Genomic DNA, 21,597 nt, shown 5'->3' on the forward strand with positions numbered 1-21,597 from the left:
ACGATCACTCACCCGCCGACTGTAGTGGAAGGAACGCTGGGTGGCCAGGTTCCCTGGACGGGCATCCACACGCGACGCAGGTCTTTCACACGAGGAAGCGGGCTTCGGTTTCGCCTCACCTGCACAGGGTAAAGCCTACCTGAGGATTTCTCACTCATAAGAAAATAAGCAGTGACGCTAAGACTGCTATGCTAAATGTTTTTTAAGGATCAAACAGCCCTTGGTTCTCTGGTGCTTAAAAAGAAACTCCGGAGATTTTTTGTTTGCACGCAATGGCTGATTAATGTTGCTGAGGTCTTTCTCAGTAGAGTAAAGGAAAGCCTTCATGCTAAGTTTATACTTTCACCCATAAATTTCGTCTTTTTTTACCCAAACTTGGGGCGTACGTCATTAAAATTCCTTTACATAAGCAAAATCTTTAAACGGGAACAGAATCTGCCGCGTGAAGTGCGGAAGGCAGCCTTGTGTGACGTCGGCGGCGGCGCCATTCTTGGGAAGCGAGGAACATGTGCGAGATTCCTGCGCGGTGCCAAAAGCCACTGGGCGACAGAACAGCACGTATAGAAAAACAGACCTTTAGTTCACGGTTCCTTCTCGATGTACCCCGACAACGACGGCTGCTTAGCCAAGTTTAGTATAAATGGATCGCCGTCTACCGATGGCCCATCGCCAAGAGAAAAGAGGTCTCATCAGGATAATCAGAAGTTCTGAGCGGGAGCACTCAGATGTGAAGCCAATTTAGAGTCACTGAATGCTGCTTAGAGTGACTACTGCTTAGCATTTGGGTTCATGTATAGTCACGCCTGTGCTGTTGAGCGGATGCTGGACGTCGTGACCGCTTTTGGGGATGACACGATAGCGAAGAGTTAATGCCCTAGGTCCAGAATTGCTCATTCTCATCTTTACATTCGTAGATCGCTGAGTGTTCTTTAACTTGTGTAGCGGTGAGAAGATGCCCCACTGCCCCGGCACATAGCTGTTGCAAGCACAGCCTCCGGTGGGGCTTGTGAGACGCAGGTTGCTCTTCCCAAGCAATGTCTCTTCACCTGTCATTCGTTTAACTGGCACCTGCCAAGGTAGGCAGTTGGGTCACAATGAAGTGGGCAAGTTGTCATGACATCACATAATCACGTGACATATTTGACAGGCACCACATTTCATTTGAGCTTGTGCTGCGATGTTTCAAACGGTCACCGATGCCGAAGTTGGACAATGTTTTCTGACATGGGGGTAGTAACAGTCAGATGAAAAGTAATTCTACGGATCGCTTGCACCCGGCCTTTCAGGCAGCGGTTATCATTTCCTCTAGGTTCGCAGCACGGACTCAGTGCTTGAATGTCAAATTGAGTTTTACTTGAAACGAAAGGCGGAGACCAGCTTGCACAAATAAATTACTTGCCTTAAACATAATTTACTCCTTCCGGTGACAGTTTACACAATAAAAACAACAAAAACAAATCGAAGTCTATAAACGGTGTAATCACGCCAAACGATCCTGGACATAATACATTCAGAAATTAGAGCGAATACAGCATAAAGTAGTTAGATTTATTTCTCAATCATATGGCCGTGCATCTGTAAGTGAGCTCGTGAGGTGAAGTGAGTTACCCCCAGCCGTTGAGCGCAATCGTGTTTGTCGATTAAATTTTTTCTTCCAGCTCATAAAAGGTCATTATAAAATTAATACTTCGAATTATTTTGCTCACTCCTCAGGTTATAACACGAGACAAAGGCATGTGCTGATAATACCCCTTTTAAACGCACGAAATAACTGCATTAAATGTTCTTTTTTTTCCGGGGACAATTACTGAATGGAATAAACTTAATAGCGAGACTGTTAATCATAATTCTTTAGTGATATTTGAAAAGTGCCTGCAAATGTTATGAATTTGAGTGTTTATACGCTTGTTTTTTGTTGTTTTTCCCACCCTGCTATGATCTGTACTAGACCGCAGTATCTATAAATAAATAAATAAATTAAAAATAATAATTTTTGAACGGGAAAGAGTTTAGGAACGGAATTTTTTCATACATTGTGAGATCTCACTATAATAATCAATATACCCGCAAATCTCCCGTCGGTAATCTTGCATTTTTTTTGCTATGGCCGTTCTTGCCATGCCAAAGGGGTTTCTTATTGGTTGTCTATGGCAGTCTTAACTGTTCGATGAAAGAGATGGAAAATCTTTAAGAGAACGATTTTGGCTCAGTTCAGAAGAATAGACCATTAGCTCCTATATGTTGATAAGAGCGCCTTACACTTTTATAATACTCAAAACTTTTTTCCATGAATATTGTGCACGATATACTGTCTATAATCTAAAGTAAAAACTTTTTACACACAACATAACCATAATGCTTTCGAAAGAGGCATTTGCTTCCAATGGCATAGGTCATAAAATTGTCATATACAGCATCAAGTCTACACTGACGACTTCGAAATCTGCATATAATGCTCACCAATACTGCTGAAGGAAGCAAAGATAAAAAAGCAAGCAAAAACAAAAAATGAAAACAACAAAATTGGCAGTGGCTTAACTTGTCTAACACTGAAATTAGGAGAAAATCAAGCACGCTTGCTAAGCGTCTGAGGCTCGTCCATGGCAGCTCCACCCAAAGGTCGCCCAATGTCAAAGGTCAGAGGCCAACTCAAGGTCATAGGTCAAGGTCAGGGGTCAAGGGTACGCCAACATAACTGTCCCACGTATGGCCATACATGGCTATCCTTGGTTGGAATGAAGGTTGTTAAAGGCCGTTGTGGTGGCTGCCCAAAGACTGATTTACCTAGCGTAGTGAAGCGTTTAAAAACAGCCCTTGAAAACAAAACAAACGACCCCACAACTAGACAAAACTACACACGAGAGAGTGCATTTATCAATTAGAAATTGCAGGGCGGCCTATGTATGAGTTCCAGACGCTTACCATGGGCTCTTTTCCTCGGTTCGATATTCAGTGCCAGAGCATGTAAACCAGGAGATATTCTTCGCTCTGGGCTGGTTTGGAAAACGCCTCCTTGCAGCGGTCTTTCTGCCGCCGATGTCATCCAAGCGAGATCCGAGACCGAAACATGCGGCGACGTGACACATGATGCGCGATGCCTCTGCCGGTTGCCTCCATGACAACGAAGAAGCTGCGTCCTCTTGTGCGGCGTCTATAACAGAAGTACAGTAAAAAATAGGTACAAAAGTTTCGTGATGGGTAATTGCTGTCCACGCAAGTGCAACGAATAATAAAAAAAAAACTCAAGGCCTTCAGTACCGATTTTGCCTTAACCACCTTCGGTTTTGTGATCGGTGCAAGCGAGTTCATCGCGCCGTTGGATTTCAACAAGGACGCCACATTTCTTTGACGACTCAGTGAGCGACGAAAGTCCGCTACGCACGCATACAAAAATAGACCAGTCAGCGAAACAGAGCTTCGAAATACGGTGAAGTGGTAATGGGCGGAGAGTGCACTCACAAGCCAGGAACAAGATATCGTTGAGTTACTTGTTTATGCTGTGCGTAGGTTAACACCAACTGTGAACTCAGTAGGGGTACGATTGTTTATTTTCTTCTCTTTCTTGCATCAACCCTGTGTATACAGGAAGTGTGGCACACCATGTAGATAGAAAACCAGAATCCCTGATATAACGCTCAGATCTGTGCCAAGAAACAGATGTGCTACACTTGTGCTTAATGACATCGGAGGTAAATCCCACCGGAGCTATATTTTGAACCGGGAGGCGCTTTATATTTGTTGCAACCGGATGCTTACTTTAGGTTCGTTTCCGGGGGATTAACATTCCAAAGCGACACAGGCTGTGAGGGACGCCGTAGTGAAGGTGTCCGGAAATTTCGATCACGTGGGGTTATTTAACGTGCACTGACATAGCAAAGTACACGGAACTCTAGCATTTCGTCTCCATCGAAATTCGACCGCCACGGCCGGGATCGAACGCCAGCCTTTCGGTCAGCAGCCGAGCACCATAAGCACTGAGCCACCGCAGCACTGGAATTGGATGCTAAGCGCGCGCCTGCACCGTCGGGACCAATCAGAGCGTGCTCTCCGGCGGTGGGCGGGCTCGTGCTTCTCCGGTAACGGTAACGGTAAGACGGTACACGGTACGCTGGCACACCGTCGGTATAACCACCAACAAACATGTCTGGCACTGTAAGGACTTCCAAAGTAACAAAAAAAGGCCACCGTGATACCGATTGAGAAACAAATTCCAACTGTTGATATTAGAAAAAAGGCTGCTGATCGTGTGAACGAAGGGGAACACAGAGAGGCGAGCCTCTACCTGTTCAGCGCTCGAGCTCATGTAAAAACGGGCCCCTCTGCGCGCAACTTAGAGGATGCTGAAAGTTGCGGAAGCACTCACACATCCCATATACTGCTAGCACTACAGATGGTCCACCTCACACGTTGTGTACCGCTGCTACAAGTGCCACGACCTTCTCTGAGAGGGCCGTAAGACGCATTAGGTGTAATTACTTGCTATCTTGAGTAAAGAACAACCGCGCCAAAGGGTATATTTTGTCGCTGTTTTCTCTTAGGCTAGTGGCATAGCCACCGAATTTTGAATGGGCAGAAAAAGACAAAGGACGACAGAACTTGAGGACACGACAAGGCAACAAAAAGAACGACACATTTTGAATCCTGCGGATTCTGTGCAAAGAATCTGATAGAAAAGCGAGAGTGCCTAGCCCATGTTTTGAAAGTTCATGTACAATTTCGAAGAACTGGATCTAAAGGTTATTCCGGCGGCTGAGTCATGAGGACGTGCATCACATGGGCTCCGTCAACGCTTGCTTGTGGTGGCGGAATATCGACCTGAAGTGACCTGCTTTCCATCAGAAACAGTCAGTGAAGGTGTTGTGCACCTCTACGCACCATTTTTTGGCCCTTTACGCCCATTTGAACCGATTTTGGAAGATTTACCTGTCGCGCCAGGCGTGGAACGCCGTCACCGGTTAGGCCTAACGCCGCCGGCTGCTCATCGCCCTGTTCATCTCCGGGTCTACATCGTCACAGATGGAGTACCGCGTCGATGGCGAAGTGATTTCCCCAGAAGAACTCAAAAATGATCCACGGTGGTCCCGCGCCGTCCGGGCCCACAACGAGCTCTACCTTACCACCAAGCCGTCATCGTCCAATGACGCGTCAGCAGCGTCCATCCAGTTACCGGGCAGGTCCAGGCAAGCCCGCTCAACCGCCGCAAGGGAAGTCTACTCCACGGAAAATCAAGAAACACGCTCCACTTCCTCGTCTACCAGCTTCAGACCTCAAGATTGTGTTCTGCCCAGGCGGTTGTCTCGACCTGCGGCCCGTGAACGGCGGAGTTCTTCTCAAGCTTCTCTGCACTGGCGCAGAGATCGACTACGCGCAAGCGCGGAGCCAGGACAAGCTCCGAATCAACCCTTACAATAACTCGTTCACCGTGAGTACACATTCGGAAGCCCGAATGAAACGATATGTCAAACTTCAAGAACTCAGGCTCCACGACCAACAGTATCCGATGAAGACATACGTCGCGGCCCCCGACAACGCCGTCAAAGGGATACTCTACAACGCGGTATATAACCAGACTCAAGAAGATATTTTCTCCGACCTTGTGGCGCTGAACCCCATCCGCCACTTCACGATCGCCGACGCCCGCCAACTAGGCAGCACCAAGTCCATCTTGGTCACCTTTATTGACACCACGGAAGTTACAAGACAGCTCGTCTTCTACAGCACCCTCTACACGTGTCATCCCTTCAAGGCGAAAGTTGTAGCATGCATGCTTCAACTGCCGCAAGCCAGGCCATCGTGCTGATGTGTGTCCGAAAGAGCGCACCGATCTTTGTCCTCGCTGCGGTGCGTCTCATCCCATCAAAGAAATGCCGGATTGCACTCCCAAATGTATCCTGTGTAATGGAACGCACTTCACAGGGATGCGCAAGTGCAAAGTACGCTTCGAATGCTCCGGCAACACCACACCGGTCTCCACTCTACGGACAACGCCCCCGGCGAGTCCACCACCGTCTTCGCCACCCAAGAGTCCCAGGGCGTCGCGAAGCCGCCAACGTTCCACCTCCCGCCCAAGATCTGGTCGCAGTCGCAGCCGTTCCGTGTCCTTCTCACCACTTCCAGGCCAAAGGGTCCAGGACTCTTTGAAACAGGTGAGCTGAGGGCCGCAGTCTTCCTCGCTCGAGAAGGAAAACCCGGAGCTAAAAGCACAATTGTCCTCCCAGAGTCGCGAAATTGCTGCTCTAAAAGAGCAACTGCAAAACCTTTTAAGGCGTGAACACTCCCTACCGACATTGCCCCCAGTAGTGCAAACCCCGACACATCCAAACGTGCCCCGTTCCTCCTCCGTCTCTTCCCTCTCCGCCTCCTCCTCGAGCGCCACGTCACTGGCACGTGGGCTCCCCGCTAAACGCAAGTCCGCCGATGACGCCAATTCTCCCTCCCAACCAGTCACTGACAACCTTGTACACCAGGTGACGTCTTTCGTGCAAGATTTTGAGAAACGCATGATGGCGACGCTAAACACGTTCCGCACCGAAACTCAAACGTGGATGAAGAACATTTCTGACCGCGTGGTGGCGCTCGAAACCCGCCAGAGCAATCTGGAGGCCAAAGTCACGCAATTCCAAACTAAGATTCACGAGCCTCTTCCCAGAGGTCATACGCAACCCCCTGCATCTTCCGCTCTCTCCGTCATTGCCCAACATGGCTGCGACACCCCAACGCATTAAGGTGTGGCAGTGGAACTGCAGGGGTTTTCCCTCAAAGCGAGATAACCTGCAGCTTTACTTAAAAACCCTCTCTAGCCGCGACGCCCCCGCGGTCATTGCGCTCTAGGAAACTCTGACGTCAGTCAAGCTCCGAAGCTACACCGCATATGAACCTTCTACCCAGCCAACAGACTAGGGTCGCCACGCTCGTACATCGCAATATGACTGCGATAGAGCACCCATTAGAGGTAGACGACATAGACGGTCTCCTGCTGGAGCTTCTCCCTCCCACACGCAAGTCACTTAGCCTCTTCATCCTCAATCTCTAAAGCCCCCCAAATGGTGCTCCTGCCCCTCTTCTTGCGGATTTGCGCAAGACGCTCTCGATCAGTTCGAACAACTCCCTGTTGGTAGTGGGCGACTTTAACGCCAATCACATCAGTTGGGGGTACCGCAAGAACTGTCGCAAAGGCACCTCCCTGTGGTCATTCATTCAGGACGAAGGCCTCTCCCTTTTGAATGACACCACGATCCCCACCCGTATTGGTTCCAGTGTTCAGCACAACACCAGCCCAGACCTCACAATTAGCAAACACATTCGTGACAGCCGATGGATCAACACGACACACTCCTTTGGCAGCGACCATTATATCATTTCCACAGGGGTCAATATCTCTTCCATTACCTCGCCAAAACGACGAGGGACACAGGTGGTGAATTGGGAAAAATTCCGCCAACTTCGGCGCCTAACCCCGAACACCATCACAGACCTCTCTGAATGGACCACCAGTCTCAACCGCATGTCACCCGCGCTACCTCCACCATTCCCGAACCTGAGGACACGGCTCCTCCACATGTGGGAAGCACATGCCAGCCTGCAAAGGCACTGGCTCAATCAAAAGCACAATCGGCCCCTCAAACGCAGTATCGCTCATCTCGTACGCGAGATGGAAACACATGCACGCGACCTGGCCTATCAACAATGGGGACAGGTCTGCGATCGCATGAGTGGCAATTTAGGCCTCAAAGACACCTGGTCCCTCCTCAGATATCTCCTGGACCCGGATCAAACGAAGGCCACCCAACGCAAGCATGTCACACGCATCTTGTACCAGCTCCCCCTATCAGACGACGCACTCCTCCAAGCCCTCAAAGATCAATATCTCACTACCACCCCCCTCCCACCGTACACGGGAGACCATAAACCCGGAACTCGACGCGGACATCTCTCCGGCGGAGGTTTGGGCGGCCATGCACAAACTTCGGACTACGACCGCCCCCAGTGCTGACAGAGTCACCAACAAGGCACTCCGCAATCTCAACGGCCAGTCCGTGGAGGCTGTTGCAGACTTGTTCAATCACTGCTGGAGAATGGGAACCCTCCCATCGCAGTGGACTCACGCCCGCATAACTTTCATCCCCAAGCCAGGAAAGCCTCTTGAGATAAGGAATCTCCATCTCATTTCCCTTACGTCTTGCATCGGCAAGCTCTTTGAGCACGTCGTCCTTGGTCGCCTCCAGGAACACATGGACGACAACCTCCTCTTCCCCCCAACGATGGTTGGTTTCCGTCCCCACCTCACCACCCAAGATATCATGCTTCAGCTCTCAGAAGACGTCCTCCACCCCCAAAACACGAGGTGGACGCGCGTGGTCCTGGCCCTGGATCTAAAACAGGCATTCGACAATGTACATCATTCGGCCATCTTGGATGCCCTGTCATCCCTACACGTCGGCACTCATACCCATCAGTACATCTCAGCCTTCCTCCGCCACCGCACAGCTTAAATCACTTTTGGCTCACTCTCCTCCCGTTTTCACCCTCGGTAGCCGAGGTACCCCTCAGGGATCGGTACTCTCCCCGCTTCTATTTAATATAACTCTCATCCCCATGGCAAAGCCACTTTCAGCCATTCCCGCCCTCTCGCACTCTTTATATGCCGATGACATCACCCTGTGGACCTCCACGGGTAATGTCGGCACCATTGAAGAGACACTACAAGCGCGGGAAGATGTGGTGACCTCCTATGCCCATCAGGTCGGCCTTGCATGCTCTCCTACAAATCGGAACTTCTGGTCCTTCGCCCCCCTCGGGGAAGACTGGACAAAACTCCCCCACCTGGCATCGATGTCGCTATTGATGCCACCCGCATACCAGAGATAGACAAAGTTCGCATCCTGGGGATGGTTCTCCAGAAAAATGCCAAGAACACTGCCACAATCACCACGCTCACTGCTACCATTCAACTAACCGTTCGCCTCATCAGACGAATCGCTAATAAACACCGAGGCGTGCGGGAACACGACCTCCGCTGCCTAATCCAGGCTTTCGTCCTTAGTCGGGTAGTATACTCCCTGCCCTATCTCTTCCTCTCCCGAGTAGAGGAGAACAAAGTCAACTGCCTCATCCGTCAGGCATACAAGACGGCCCTCAACCTCCCCCAGCACACGTCGAATGAACGCCTTCTCAAGATGGGCGTACACAACACCCTCGCCGAGCTCACCGAGGCCCATCGATCTGCCCAACTTGATCGGCTCTCCTCCACCTTAGCCGGCCGTCACATTCTTGACGCCATTGGCCTACACCCCCCTGGCTATTATACCCACACCTTCTCCCTCCCACACCGCACACGGGACCTCATCACCATTCACCCCCTCCCCAAGAACATGCATCCCGAGCATGACGCGGCTCGTCGTGCTGCTCGGGCTGCAGCCGTACACAAACACTATGGCGCTCAGCCGGAGAGCGTCTACGTCGACGCAGGCTCTTACACCTCCTCTTCTGCCTTTGCCCTGGCGGTAGTGTCCAATTTGTACACCCCTATTACGGCAGGCACTGTCATTGCCTCCACTCCTGCGGAAGCGGAGGAGGCAGCCGTAGCCTTAGCCATCGCTACTACATCGGCGACCCACATTTTCAGCGACTCAAAGACCGCGGTCCGTAACTTTGCGAAAGGCCGCATCTCCGAACCCGCTTTCCGGCTTCTAGGCCGGTCTCCCGCCCCTACCCGACCTATTCAGCTTCTCTGGGTACCGGCCCACGCCGGCCACCCAGGTAACGAGGCGGCTCATTTTTTAGCTTGAGGTTTCGTCAGCCGAGCAGGAGCCGCCGACGCCTGGGGAGACGCTCGAGATCGAATATTCGCGTATCTATCACGAGATCACTCTACACTACCGTGAGCAACGGCTAACGTATCCCCCTCCGCACAAGCCTCTCACTAAATTGCAGCAGGTGACGTGGCGACAGCTACAATCTCGCACATTCCTCTCCCCTGCCCACTTAGCCCTGGTTCACCCGGGACTATTCACGCCAGTATGCACCCTCTGCGGCGCTCCGAAAGCGGATTTTGCATACATTCTTTATTCTTGCTCTGCGCTCCTTCCACCAGCCGATTGACAACTCACAGACCTCGAGCGATGGGAGGCTGCGGTGTCCAGTTCTGACCCGGCTGCCCCACGGCAGCTAGTGGACTGGGCTTTGGAAGTTGCTGAGAAGCATCACCTTCCGGCCACGACACGCATCCAAGAGCAATCCCATCACTAGGATGTAACAATTAAGGCTTGCTCTACTTTATAAAGTTTTACACCACCACCAAAGGTTATTCCAGCTTACAGGCAGCAGAGCAGGTTCGCCGTCGTTCCGAAGGAACTCTTTGCTGAGAAGGAACTTCATATCTACGGCTGTGGCAGAGGCCTAGGCAGACAAGATAGCTTTGGCGCATCTGGGCAAAGTGGCCTTTCAAAACCAAAGCGGCAAGTCCTGACTGCGAAGGCAGAGGAGTTTAATAAAATTCTTTCTGTGGCCAAAACCGTCAAATCGCCGGTCTTGTCCAATTCTGTCATGCTATGTCTTTACCTGCACTTTCAAAATTCGGTGCATTGTTTAAATAAAAAAACTGAGTGGGGTTTACTCTGGTGTGTGGAAATAAAAGACCCGTACCTGGTAGCTGGTGCCTCCCAAGTCCTCTCTCTGGTTTCTTCGCCCTCCTGAAATAAAGGTCAAGGTGTCCGCTAGAGAATCTACCAAGCGGAGACAACGCTCAGGCAGTATGGTGAACCTAACGTCATTACAGAAAAAAGGATTGTTTTTTTATTGTCTGCTACACTTAGCCGTCGGAATAAATGTTATAAACCAAAAATGGGCGCTGGCAATGCAGCCCAGGGAAAATACAATTTTCTCTCCCATACTTACCCTCCGCCATTCATAGAAATTAAGCAGAATAAATTTCGTTCAAAACCGATGTATTATTTCTAGCGCACATATCAGAAACTCGAAAAATCACGCCGGAACGCAAGTTCTACATCGTGACGATCGCGACATTTTCGCGGTTGAAATGCGCTAAAATTTTGTTAACTGGCGCTTGCGTTTGAAGTGTGCGTACTAAAAGTAGTTATCTGAACCATCTCAATTTTAGGTAGGTCATGATAACTAATGTTTTTAACCACATACTTAAAAATTCGTGCTGCCAGAAAAAAAAAATTGCCTGAGTGCACATTCGGCAAAAAATAAAAAGTTAAGCACCCAAGCTATATACCATGTACTGTTAGGTCTGCATAGTATCCAAGATTCCATTCTTTGTAGATCGATAGAGCAGCTTCACTAGCAGAAAGAGTCGCACTCCGCTAACAGGCACCCAAGAATCAACACATGAAAAGCTAAGTGCAGTACACAAGTCCGGCATGCCAGTAGTTTTGTTTCCAGAACTATAGTCAAGAGAAAGGTTAGTTCTATAAAGTTAAATGTCACGATTTTAAGACAGCAAAATTTATGAAGGCTTGCTCGATGATCGCCTGGAGATGAGGTTTCCATAAATTCTAGTATTGCGGCACTCAGCGAAATAATATGACTACATTAGCATGCCGCTAGAATGAGGACAGGTAACCTACAGCAATTATACCTGTGGAGAGCTGTGTCATGGTTGCCAGACTCCTGGGGAAAGATAACTGCGCAAAAACATTTCAGTAAGCTGCTCGTATTTGAGAGCCGTGGCTGGGATCGAACCCGCGTCTTGCGGGTCAGCAGGCGAGCGCCATAACCACTGAGCCACCGCGGTCATGTGACCTTGTGACGCCATCACAACCTGCCCGCCGTGACAAGTACAACTGACCAAATGGATTGAGGGGTCACGTGACCTTTTGACACCGTAAATGTGCCCACGGTGAATGGTGGCAACCTGGTAGAAAACCTGAGCTCCACATTTTGGAAGCTGTACCGCCCCCCTTCTCCCCCCCCCACTTTTTCCAGGGAAATTCCGAACAGCCCCCAAAATGACGCCCACTCTTGAAAAAATTAAGGTTGATTAATCAGAGTTCACGGCTGATTAGTGGGTCGGATTACTTTTATTCTATAGGATAATCAAATGGAAGGTATACTCCAACATTCTAGAAAGGGCTGCATCATGCATGTCGCACAAGGGCAATGGAAGCTTTTCCGACCGCAATTTTGACGCGAAAAGCGCAACAACATTAGGCTGTAGACACCATATATCAGGCAACCTAAACGCTTTCGCATTTCCTTCTGTAACAATGTGGTAGACAAGGCTTATAAATTTTTCCTCTTTTCTGTGAAGACCCAAAGTTTGATTCATTTTTTACTTGCCACTCTATAAAATTTTTTGTTGAGGCACAGCAGTACACTTTAGGCACCTTCTGCTTCTTATTCTCCTTTTGATATTTACCGCAGGAAGTCAACATGCTGCTGTAAACACAGACGTTTTTATGTTGGTCATCCACCACTGAACATCGATGCTATGGAGGTCGTGCTATGAATGTTTCCGGCAAGTTGTGAGGTGAATAAAAAAATTCCAGTGTCAAACAACTACAGCTTATGCACTCATTCTAGGCAACGATAACTCACCCACCGACAGTAGTGGAAGGGACGCTGGGTGGACAGGTTCCCTGGACGGGCATCCACACGCGACGCAGGTATCTCACACGAGGAAGCGGGCTTCGGCTTCTTCTCATCTGCACAGGGTAAAGCCTACCTGAGGATTTCTCACTCAATAGGAAATCAGCAGCGATGCTAAGACTGCTAAGTTAAATGTTTTTTACGGATAAAACAGCCCTTGATTATCTGGTGCTTAAAAAGAAACTCCGGAGATTTTTTGTTTGCACGCAATGGCTGATTAATGTTGCTGAGGTCTTTCTCAGTAGAGTAAAGGAAAGCCTTCATGCTAAGTTTATACTTTCACCCATAAATTCCGTCTTTTTTTACCCAAACTTGGGGCGTACGTCATTAAAATTTCTTTACATAAGCAAAATCTTTAAACGGGAACAGAATCTGCCGCGTGAAGTGCGGAAGGCAGCCTTGTGTGACGTCGGCGGCGGCGCCATTCTTGGGAAGCGAGGAACATGTGCGAGATTCCTGCGCGGTGCCAAAAGCCACTGGGCGACAGAACAGCACGTATAGAAAAACCGACCTTTAGTTCACGGTTCCGTCACGATGTACTCGGACAAGGACGGCTGCTTAGCCAAGTTTAGTATAAATGGATCGCCGTCTACCGATGACCCATCGCCAAGAGAAAAGAGGTCTCATCAGGATAATCAGGAGTTCTGAGCGGGAGCACTCAGATGTGAAGCCAATTTAGAGTCACTGGATGCTGCTTAGAGTGACTACTGCTTAGCATTTGGGTTCATGTATAGTCACGCCTGTGCTGTTGAGCGGATGCTGGACGTCGTGACCGATTTAGGGGATGACACGATAGCGAAGAGCTAATGCCCTAGGTCCAGAATTGCTCATTCTCTTCTTTACATTCGTAGATCGCTGAGTGTTCTTAAACTTGTGTAGCGGTGAGAAGATGCCCCACTGCCCCGGCACATAGCTGTTGCAAGCACAGCCTCCGGTGGGGCTTGTGAGACGCAGGTTGCTCTTCCCAAGCAATGTCTCTTCACCTGTCATTCGTTTAACTGGCACCTGCCAAGGTAGGCAGTTGGGTCGCAATGAAGTGGGCAAGTTCTCATGACATCACATAATCACGTGACATATTTGACAGGCGCCACATTTCATTTGAGCTTGTGCTGCGATGTTTCAAACGGTCACTGATGCCGAAGCTGGACAATGTTTTTCTGACATAGGGGTAGTAACAGTCAGATTAAAATTAATTCTACGGATCGCTTGCATGCGGCCTTTCAGGCAGCGGTTATAACTTGCGCTAGATTCGCAGCACAGACTCAGTGCTTGAATGTCAAATTGAGTTTTAATTGAAACGAAAGGTGGAGACCAGTTTGCACAAATAAATTACTCGCCCTAAACACAAATTACTGCGTCCGGTGACAGTTTACATAATAACAACAATAAAAACAAATCGAAGTCTCCAAACGGTGTAATCACACCCAAAAATCCTGGACAAAATCATTTTTAAAAGGGAAAGCGTTCAAGAACGCAATTTTTTCACATATTGTAAGACCTCACTATAACAATCAATATACCCGCAAATCTTCCGTCGGCAATCTTGTGTTTTTTTTTGCTATTGTAGTTCTTGCCATGTCAAAGGCGTTTCCAACTGGTTGTCTACGGTAGTCTTAACTGTTTGATGAAAGAGATGGAAAATCTTTAAGAAAAAGATATTGGCCCATGTCTGAAGAATAGACCATTAGCTTCAATATGGTGATATACTTTAGTAATACTCAAAATGTTTCCAAAAATATTGTGCACAATAGACTGTCTATAATCTGAAGGATAAACTTTCTACAAACAACGGAACCATAATGCTTTCGAAAGAGGAATCTGCTTCTAATAGCATAGGTGATAAAATTGTCATATACAGCACCGAGTCTACACTGACGACTCCGAAACCAGCATGTAATGCTCACCAATACTGCTGAAGGAAGCAAAGATAAAAAAGCAAGCAAAAACAAAAAATGAGAACAACAAAATTGGGAGAGGCTTAACTTGTCTAACACTGAAATTAGGAGAAAATCAAGCACGCTTGCTAAGCGTCTGAGGCTCGTTCATGGCAGCTCCACCCAAAGGTCGCCCAATGTCAAAGGTTAGAGGGCAACTCAAGGTCATGGGTCAAGGTCAGGGGTCAACGGTACGCCACCACAACTGTACCAAATACGGCGATACGCGGCTATCCTTGGTTGGAATGAAGGTCGTTCAAGGCCGTTGTGCTGGCTGCCCGAAGACTGCTTTACCTCACAGCCTTCACTACCGATTTCGCCTTAACCACCTTCGGTTTTGTGATCGGTGCAAGCGAGTTCATCGCGCCGTTGGATTTCAACGAGGACGCGACATTACTTTGACGACTCAGTGAGGGACGAAAGTCCGCTACACACGCATACAAAAATAGACCAGTTAGCGAACGGAGCTTCGTAATGCGGTGAAGTGGCAATTGGTGGAGAGTATACTTACAAGCCAGGAACAAGAAATGGATGAGTAACCTGATTACACTGTGCGTAGGTTAACAACTTTTAACTCCGTAGGTGTCCGATTGTTTTTTTTCTTCTCTTTTCTTGCATCAACCCCGTGTATACAGGAAGTGTGGCACATGATGTAGTTAGAAAACCAGAATCCCTCATATAACGCTTAGATCTGTGCCGACAAACAGATGCGGTACACTTGTGCTTAATGCCATCGGAGGTAAACGCTACCGGAGCTAAATTTTGAACTGGGAGGCGCTTTGCGTTTGTTGGAACCGGTTGTTTACTTTAGGTTAGTTTCTGGGGGTTTAACATTCCAAAGCGACACAGGCTGTGAGGGACGCCGTAGTGAAGGGGTCCGGGAATTTCGAGCACGCGGGGTTATTTAACGTGCACTGACATAGCACAGTAAATGGACCTCTAGCATTTCGTCTCCATCAAAATTCGACCGCCACGGCCGCGGGATCGAACACGCGTCTTTCAGGTCAGCAGCCGAGCACCATAACCACTGAGCCACCGCAGCGATTGCGACAGTTAATAGACACCTTTAGTATGCCCTGTACCGTGTTACTGTTACTGGTACCGGAGGACCGGGTGTCCGCGTGCGAATCCGCATGCGCAAATCACCTTGACGGTGCCAGATGGCACCTGGTGCACGGATATTAAGCACGCGGCTGCAGTATCGGGACCAATCAGAGCGTGCTCTCCATCAGTGGGTGGGCTCGTGCTTCTGCGGTAACGGTAACGGTAAGACGGTACACGGTGCGCTGGCGCACCGTCCGTATGACCATTAACAAGCATGTCTGCAATAGTAAGGACTTCCAAAGAAACTAAAAAAAAGGCCGCCGTGATAGCAATCGAGGAACAAATGAACAACTGTAGATGTTGGAAAAGGGCTGCTGATCGTGTGAATGAGGGGGAACACTGAGAGGTGAACCTCCACCTGTTCAGTGCTCGTGCTCATGTACAAACGGGCCCCTCTGCACGCAACTTAGAGGAAGCTGAACGTTGCGGAAGCACTCAAATGTCCGATATACTGCTAGCACTGCAGATAGATGGTCCACCTCATCCGTTGTGTACCGCTGCTACAAATGCCACGACCTTTTCTGAGAAGGCTGTAAGACGCATTAGTAATAATTACTTGCTATCTTGAGTAAACAACCGAGCCAAAAGGTATATTTTGTCGCTATATGTTGTCTCTTAGGCCAGTGGTATAGCATACCAAAGTTTGAATGGGCTTATACACAAAGACAAAGGATGACAGAACTTGAAGGCACGCCAAGGCAAAAAAAGAACGATACATTTTGAATCCTGCGGACTCTGCAAAGAAGCTAATAAAAAAAATTAGAGTTCCTAGCCCATGTTTTGAAAGGTCTCGGTGGGTTTCGAATAACTGGATCTAAAGGGTATTCCGGCTGACAGGCAGGGCAGGTTCGCTGTTGTTCCGAAGGAACTCTGCGCTGAGAAGGAAGAACTTCGTATATGCTGTGGAAGAGACCTAGGCGGACAAGAGAGCTTTGGCGCTTCTGGACAAAGTGGGCCTTCAATACCAAAGCGGCAAGTTCTGACGTCGAAGGCAGATGAGTTGAATGGAATTCTTTCGGTGGCGAAAACCGCCAAATCGCCTGTCTTGTCTAATTCTGTCATGCTATGCCCTTGCCTGCACTTTCGAAATTCGGTGCATTGTTTAAAATAAAAAATTGAGTGGGGTTTACGCTGGTGTGTGGAAGTAAAAGACCCGTATCTGGTAGCTGGTGCCTCCCAAGTCCTCCCTCTGGTTTCTTCGCCCTCCTGAAATAAAGGTCAAGGTATCCGCTGGAGAATCTACCAAGCGACAACAATGCGCATGGAATATTATGAACCAAACGTCACCACAAAAAAGTTTTTGTTTTTTATTGTCTGCTGCGCTTAGCCACGGGAATAAATGTTATAAACCAAAAATGGACGTTGGCACTCAATGCATTCCAGGGAAAATACAAGAATATTCTCTCCCATTCTTACCCTCCGCCATTCCTAGAAATTAACCGAAATAAATTTCGGATACAACCGTTGTATTATATCTACCGCACATACTGGCAAATCTAAATTTCAACGCGGAACGAAAGTTCTATATAGTGACGATCGCAACCTTTTCACCGCGGAAATGTGCTAAATTTTTGTTAACTGGCGTTCGCGTTAAAAGTCTGGATACTGAAACTAGTTATCTGTGCCATCTCAATTTCAGGTAGGCCATGATAACAAATTTTTTAACCACATACATAAAAAAGTGATGCTGCCAGAAAAAAAAATCGCCTGAGTGCACATTCGGCAAAAAGAAAAAATGACGTGCCCAAGCTATATACCGCGTACTGTTAGGTCTGCATGGTATACAAGATTCCATTCTTTGTAGATCGATACAGCAGCTTCACTAGGAGAGTCAGCTGCAGTCCGCTAACAGGCGCACAAGAATGAACAGATGAAAAGCTAAATCCACTACACAAGTCCGGCATGCCAGGTTTATTTCTCGAACTATACTCAAGAAAAAGGTTAGTTCTGTAATCTGAAGACTTGCTCAATGATTGCCTGGAGCTGAGGTTTCAAAAAATTCTAGTATTGCGGCACTTAGTAAAATAGTCTGACAAAATAACATGCCGCTAGAACCAGGACAGGTAACCTAAAGCAATTATAGCTGAGTGTAGAGCTGTGTCATGGTTGCCAGACTCATGGGGAAAAAGAACTATACAAAAACATTTCAGTAACGTGTTCGTATTCTACCGCCGCGGCTGGGATCGAACCCGCGTCTTGTGGGTCAGTAGGCGAGCGCCATAACCACTGAGCTACCGCGGCCATGTGACCTTGTGACCGCATCACAACCAGCCCATTGTGACAGGTACAACCGACCAAACGGATTGAGGGGTTACATGACCTTCTGACACCGTAAAATTGCCCTCGGTGGCTGGTGGTAGCTTGGTAGAAAATCTGAGCCCTATAATTTGGAAGCTGACCCCCCCCCCCCTTTCCAGGAAAATTCCAGAAGGCCACAGAAATTACGCCCGCTCCAGAAAATGAATTATGTTTATTAATCACGGTTGGCGGAGTATGGTTGATTAGACCGTCGAATTACTTTAATTCTACATAGTAATCAAATGGAAGGTATACTCAAACATTCTAAAAGGGGCTACCTCATGCATATCGTATAAGAGCAATGGCAGCTTTTCCGACCGTAGTTTTGGCGCGAAAATCGCCACAGCATTAGACTGTAGACACCGTATCAAGCAACCTAAACGCTTTTGCATTTTCTTCTGTAAGAATGAGGTAGACAAGGCTCCTAAATGTTTTTGCACTTCTATATGAAGACCCAAAGTTTTATTCCTTTTTTACTTGCCCCTCTACAAAATTTGTTGTTGAGGCATAGTTGTACATTACACACCTTCTGCTTCTTATTCTGATTTGTTAAATGCCACAGGAAGTCAACAGGCTCGTTTAAAACAACGTCGTATTTATGTTGGTCACCCACCACTGAACATCGATGCTATGGAGTTCGTGCTATGGACGTTTCCGGCAAGTTGTGAGGTGAATAAATAATTTCAGTGTCAAACCACTACAGCTCATGCACTCATTCTAAGCAACGATCACTCACCCGCCGACTGTAGTGGAAGGAACGCTGGGTGGCCAGGTTCCCTGGACGGGCATCCACACGCGACGCAGGTCTTTCACACGAGGAAGCGGGCTTCGGTTTCGTCTCACCTGCACAGGGTAAAGCCTACCTGAGGATTTCTCACTCATAAGAAAATAAGCAGTGACGCTAAGACTGCTATGTTAAATGTTTTTTTTAGGGATCAAACAGCCCTTGGTTATCAGCTGCTTAGAAAGAAACTCCGGAGGTTTTTTGTTTTCACTCAGTGGTTGATTAATGTTGCTGAGGGCTTTCTCGACAGAGTACGAGAAAGCCCTCATGCTTAGTTTATACTTTTACTCATACATTTGTTCTTATTTTTACCCACACTTGGGGTGTACTTCTTTATAATTCCTTTACTTCAGTGAAATCTTTAAACAGGAACAGGAACTGCCGCGTGAAGTGCGGAAGGCTGCTTTGTGTGACGTCAGCCGCGGTGCCATTCTTGGGAAGAGAGGAACATGTGCGACCTTCCCGCGCTGTGCCGGCGACAGAAAACCACGTACACAAAGAACGACCTTTAGTTCACGGTTACTGCTCAATGAACTTTGACAACGACGGCTTCTTGACCAACGTTAGTATAAATAGATCGCCGTCTACCGCTGATCCATCGCCTAGAGAAAAGAGGTCTCATCAGGATTATCAGGCATTCTGAGCGGAAGCACTCAGAGGTGAACCTGTTCCGACTTAAGAGTCACTGGATGCTGCTTAGAGTGACTACTCCTGCTCAGCATTTGAATTCATGTAGAGTGACATCTGTGCTGCTGAACGGACGCTGGATGTCGTGACCACTTTAAGGGTATGACACGATAGCGCAAAGAGTTAATGCCCATAGATCCAGAACTGTTCATTGTCTGCTTTGCATTCATAGAACACTGAGCGTTCTCAAACTAGTGTAGCGGTTAAGATATGCCCCACTGCCCAAGCAGCTAGCTGTGCCAAGCAAAGCAACCGGTGGATCTTTTGCGGCCCAAGTTTTGCTTCCCCAGCAATGTCTCTGCAGCTATCATTCGTTTAATGGCGCATGCCACGGCAGGCAGTTGGCTCACAATGGAGTGGGCAAGTTGTGATGGCGTCACATGGTCACGTGACATATTGACAGGCACATCATTCAATTTGCGTGCTTGTGCTCCGATGTTTCAAACGGTCGCCGATGCCCAAGCCGGAAAATTTTTTTCTGACATGGTGGTAGTAACAGTCAGATTAAAAGTAATTCTACGGATCGCTCGCATGCGACCTTTCAGGCAGCGGTTATCACTTGCGATAGATTCACAGCACGGACTCAGTGCTTGAATGTCAAATTGAGTTTTAATTGAAACGAAAACGGAGACCAGTTTGCACAAATAAATTACTCGCCCTAAACATAGTTTACTACTTACGGTGACAGTTTACATAATAAAAACAACAAAAACAAATCGAAGTCTATAAATGGTGTAATCGCACCCAACAATCCTGGACAAAATCATTTTTGAACGGGAAAGAGTTTAGGAATGCAATTTTTTCATAAATTGTAAGACCTCACTATAACAATCAATATACCCGCAAATCTTCCGTCTGCAATCTTGCGTTTTTTTTTTTGCTATTGTCGTTCTTGACATGTCAAAAGAGTTTCCAATTGGTTGTCTACGGCGGTCTTAACTGTTCTATGAAAGAGATGGCAAATCTTTAAGAGAGATTTTGGCCCCGTTCGAAGAATAGACCATTAGCTTCAATACGTTGATAACAGCACCTTACACTTTTGTAATACTCAAAATTTTTTCCAAAAACATTGTGCACAATAGACTGTGTATGGTCTGAAGGATAAACTTTCTACAAACAACGGAACCATAATGCTTTCGAAAGAGGCATCTGCTTCCAATGGCATAGGTGATAAAATTGTCATATACAGCATCGAGTCCACACTGACGACTCTTAAATCAGCATGTAATGCTCATCAATACTGCTGAAGGAAGCAAAAGAAAAAACAAGCAAATACAAAAACATGAAAACAAAAAAAAATTTGCAGTGGCTTATTCTTGGCTAACCCTGGAATTCAGCGAAAAGCAAGCACGCTTGCTCAGCGTCTGAGGCTCGTCCATGGCAGCTCCACCCATAGGTCACCCAACGTGAAAGGTCAGAGGCCAACTTAAGGCCATGGGTCAAGGGTACGACACCATAAGCGTACCACATATGGTCATACACGGCTATCCTTGGTTGGGCTGAAGTTCTTTCAAGGTCGTTGTGCTGTTTTCCCGAAGACTGCTTTTCCTAGCGTAGTGAAGTTTTTCGCTTAAAAACAAAACAAATGACCATACAACTAGATACAAACTAGACACGAGAGAGTGCATTTATCAATTAGAAATTGCAGAACGCGGCCTATGTATGTGGGAGTTCCAGACGCTTACCATGGGCTCTTTTCCTCGGTCCGATATTCACTGCCAGAGCATGTAAACCAGAGATATTCTTCGCACTGGGCTGCTTCGGAAAACGCCTCCTTGCAGCACTGTTTCTGCCGCCGATGTCATCCAAGCGAGATCCGAGACCGAAACATGCGGCGACATGACACATGATGAGCGATGCCTCTGCCGGTTGCCTCCATGACAACGAAGAAGCTGCGTCCTCTTGTGTGGCGTCTATAACAGAAGTACAGTAAAAAATAGGTACAAAAGTTTCGAGATTGGAAGTTACTGTCCATGCATGTGCAAAGAATAAAAAAAAAATTAAGGCCTTCAGCACTGATTTCCCCTTAACCACATTCGGTTTTGTGCTCGGTGCAAGCGAGTTCATCGCGCCGTTGGATTTCAACGAGGAGGCCACATTTCTCTGACGACTCAGTGAGCGACGAAAGTCCGCTACGCACGCATAGAAAAATAGACCAGTTAGCGAACGGAGCTTCGT

The 21,597-nt window shown here is 47.8% G+C and overlaps 1 protein-coding gene across 1 annotated transcript; it reads right to left on the minus strand.

The window, feature by feature from the left end:
- Positions 1–2,949: 2,949 nt before the first annotated feature.
- On the minus strand, positions 2,950–21,267 carry LOC144102650 (uncharacterized). Its single transcript, XM_077635865.1, has 4 exons — positions 21,105–21,267; positions 12,562–12,668; positions 10,645–10,691; positions 2,950–3,151 (listed from the first exon to the last, which is right to left on the minus strand). Exons 1-4 carry the CDS (start codon positions 21,265–21,267, stop codon positions 3,040–3,042), a joined length of 429 nt encoding a protein of 142 aa, XP_077491991.1. The 3' UTR covers positions 2,950–3,039.
- Positions 21,268–21,597: the final 330 nt, after the last annotated feature.

The sequence above is a fragment of the Amblyomma americanum genome, chromosome 8 (assembly GCF_052857255.1).
Source record: "Amblyomma americanum isolate KBUSLIRL-KWMA chromosome 8, ASM5285725v1, whole genome shotgun sequence".
Classification (NCBI taxonomy): Eukaryota; Metazoa; Arthropoda; class Arachnida; order Ixodida; family Ixodidae; genus Amblyomma; species Amblyomma americanum.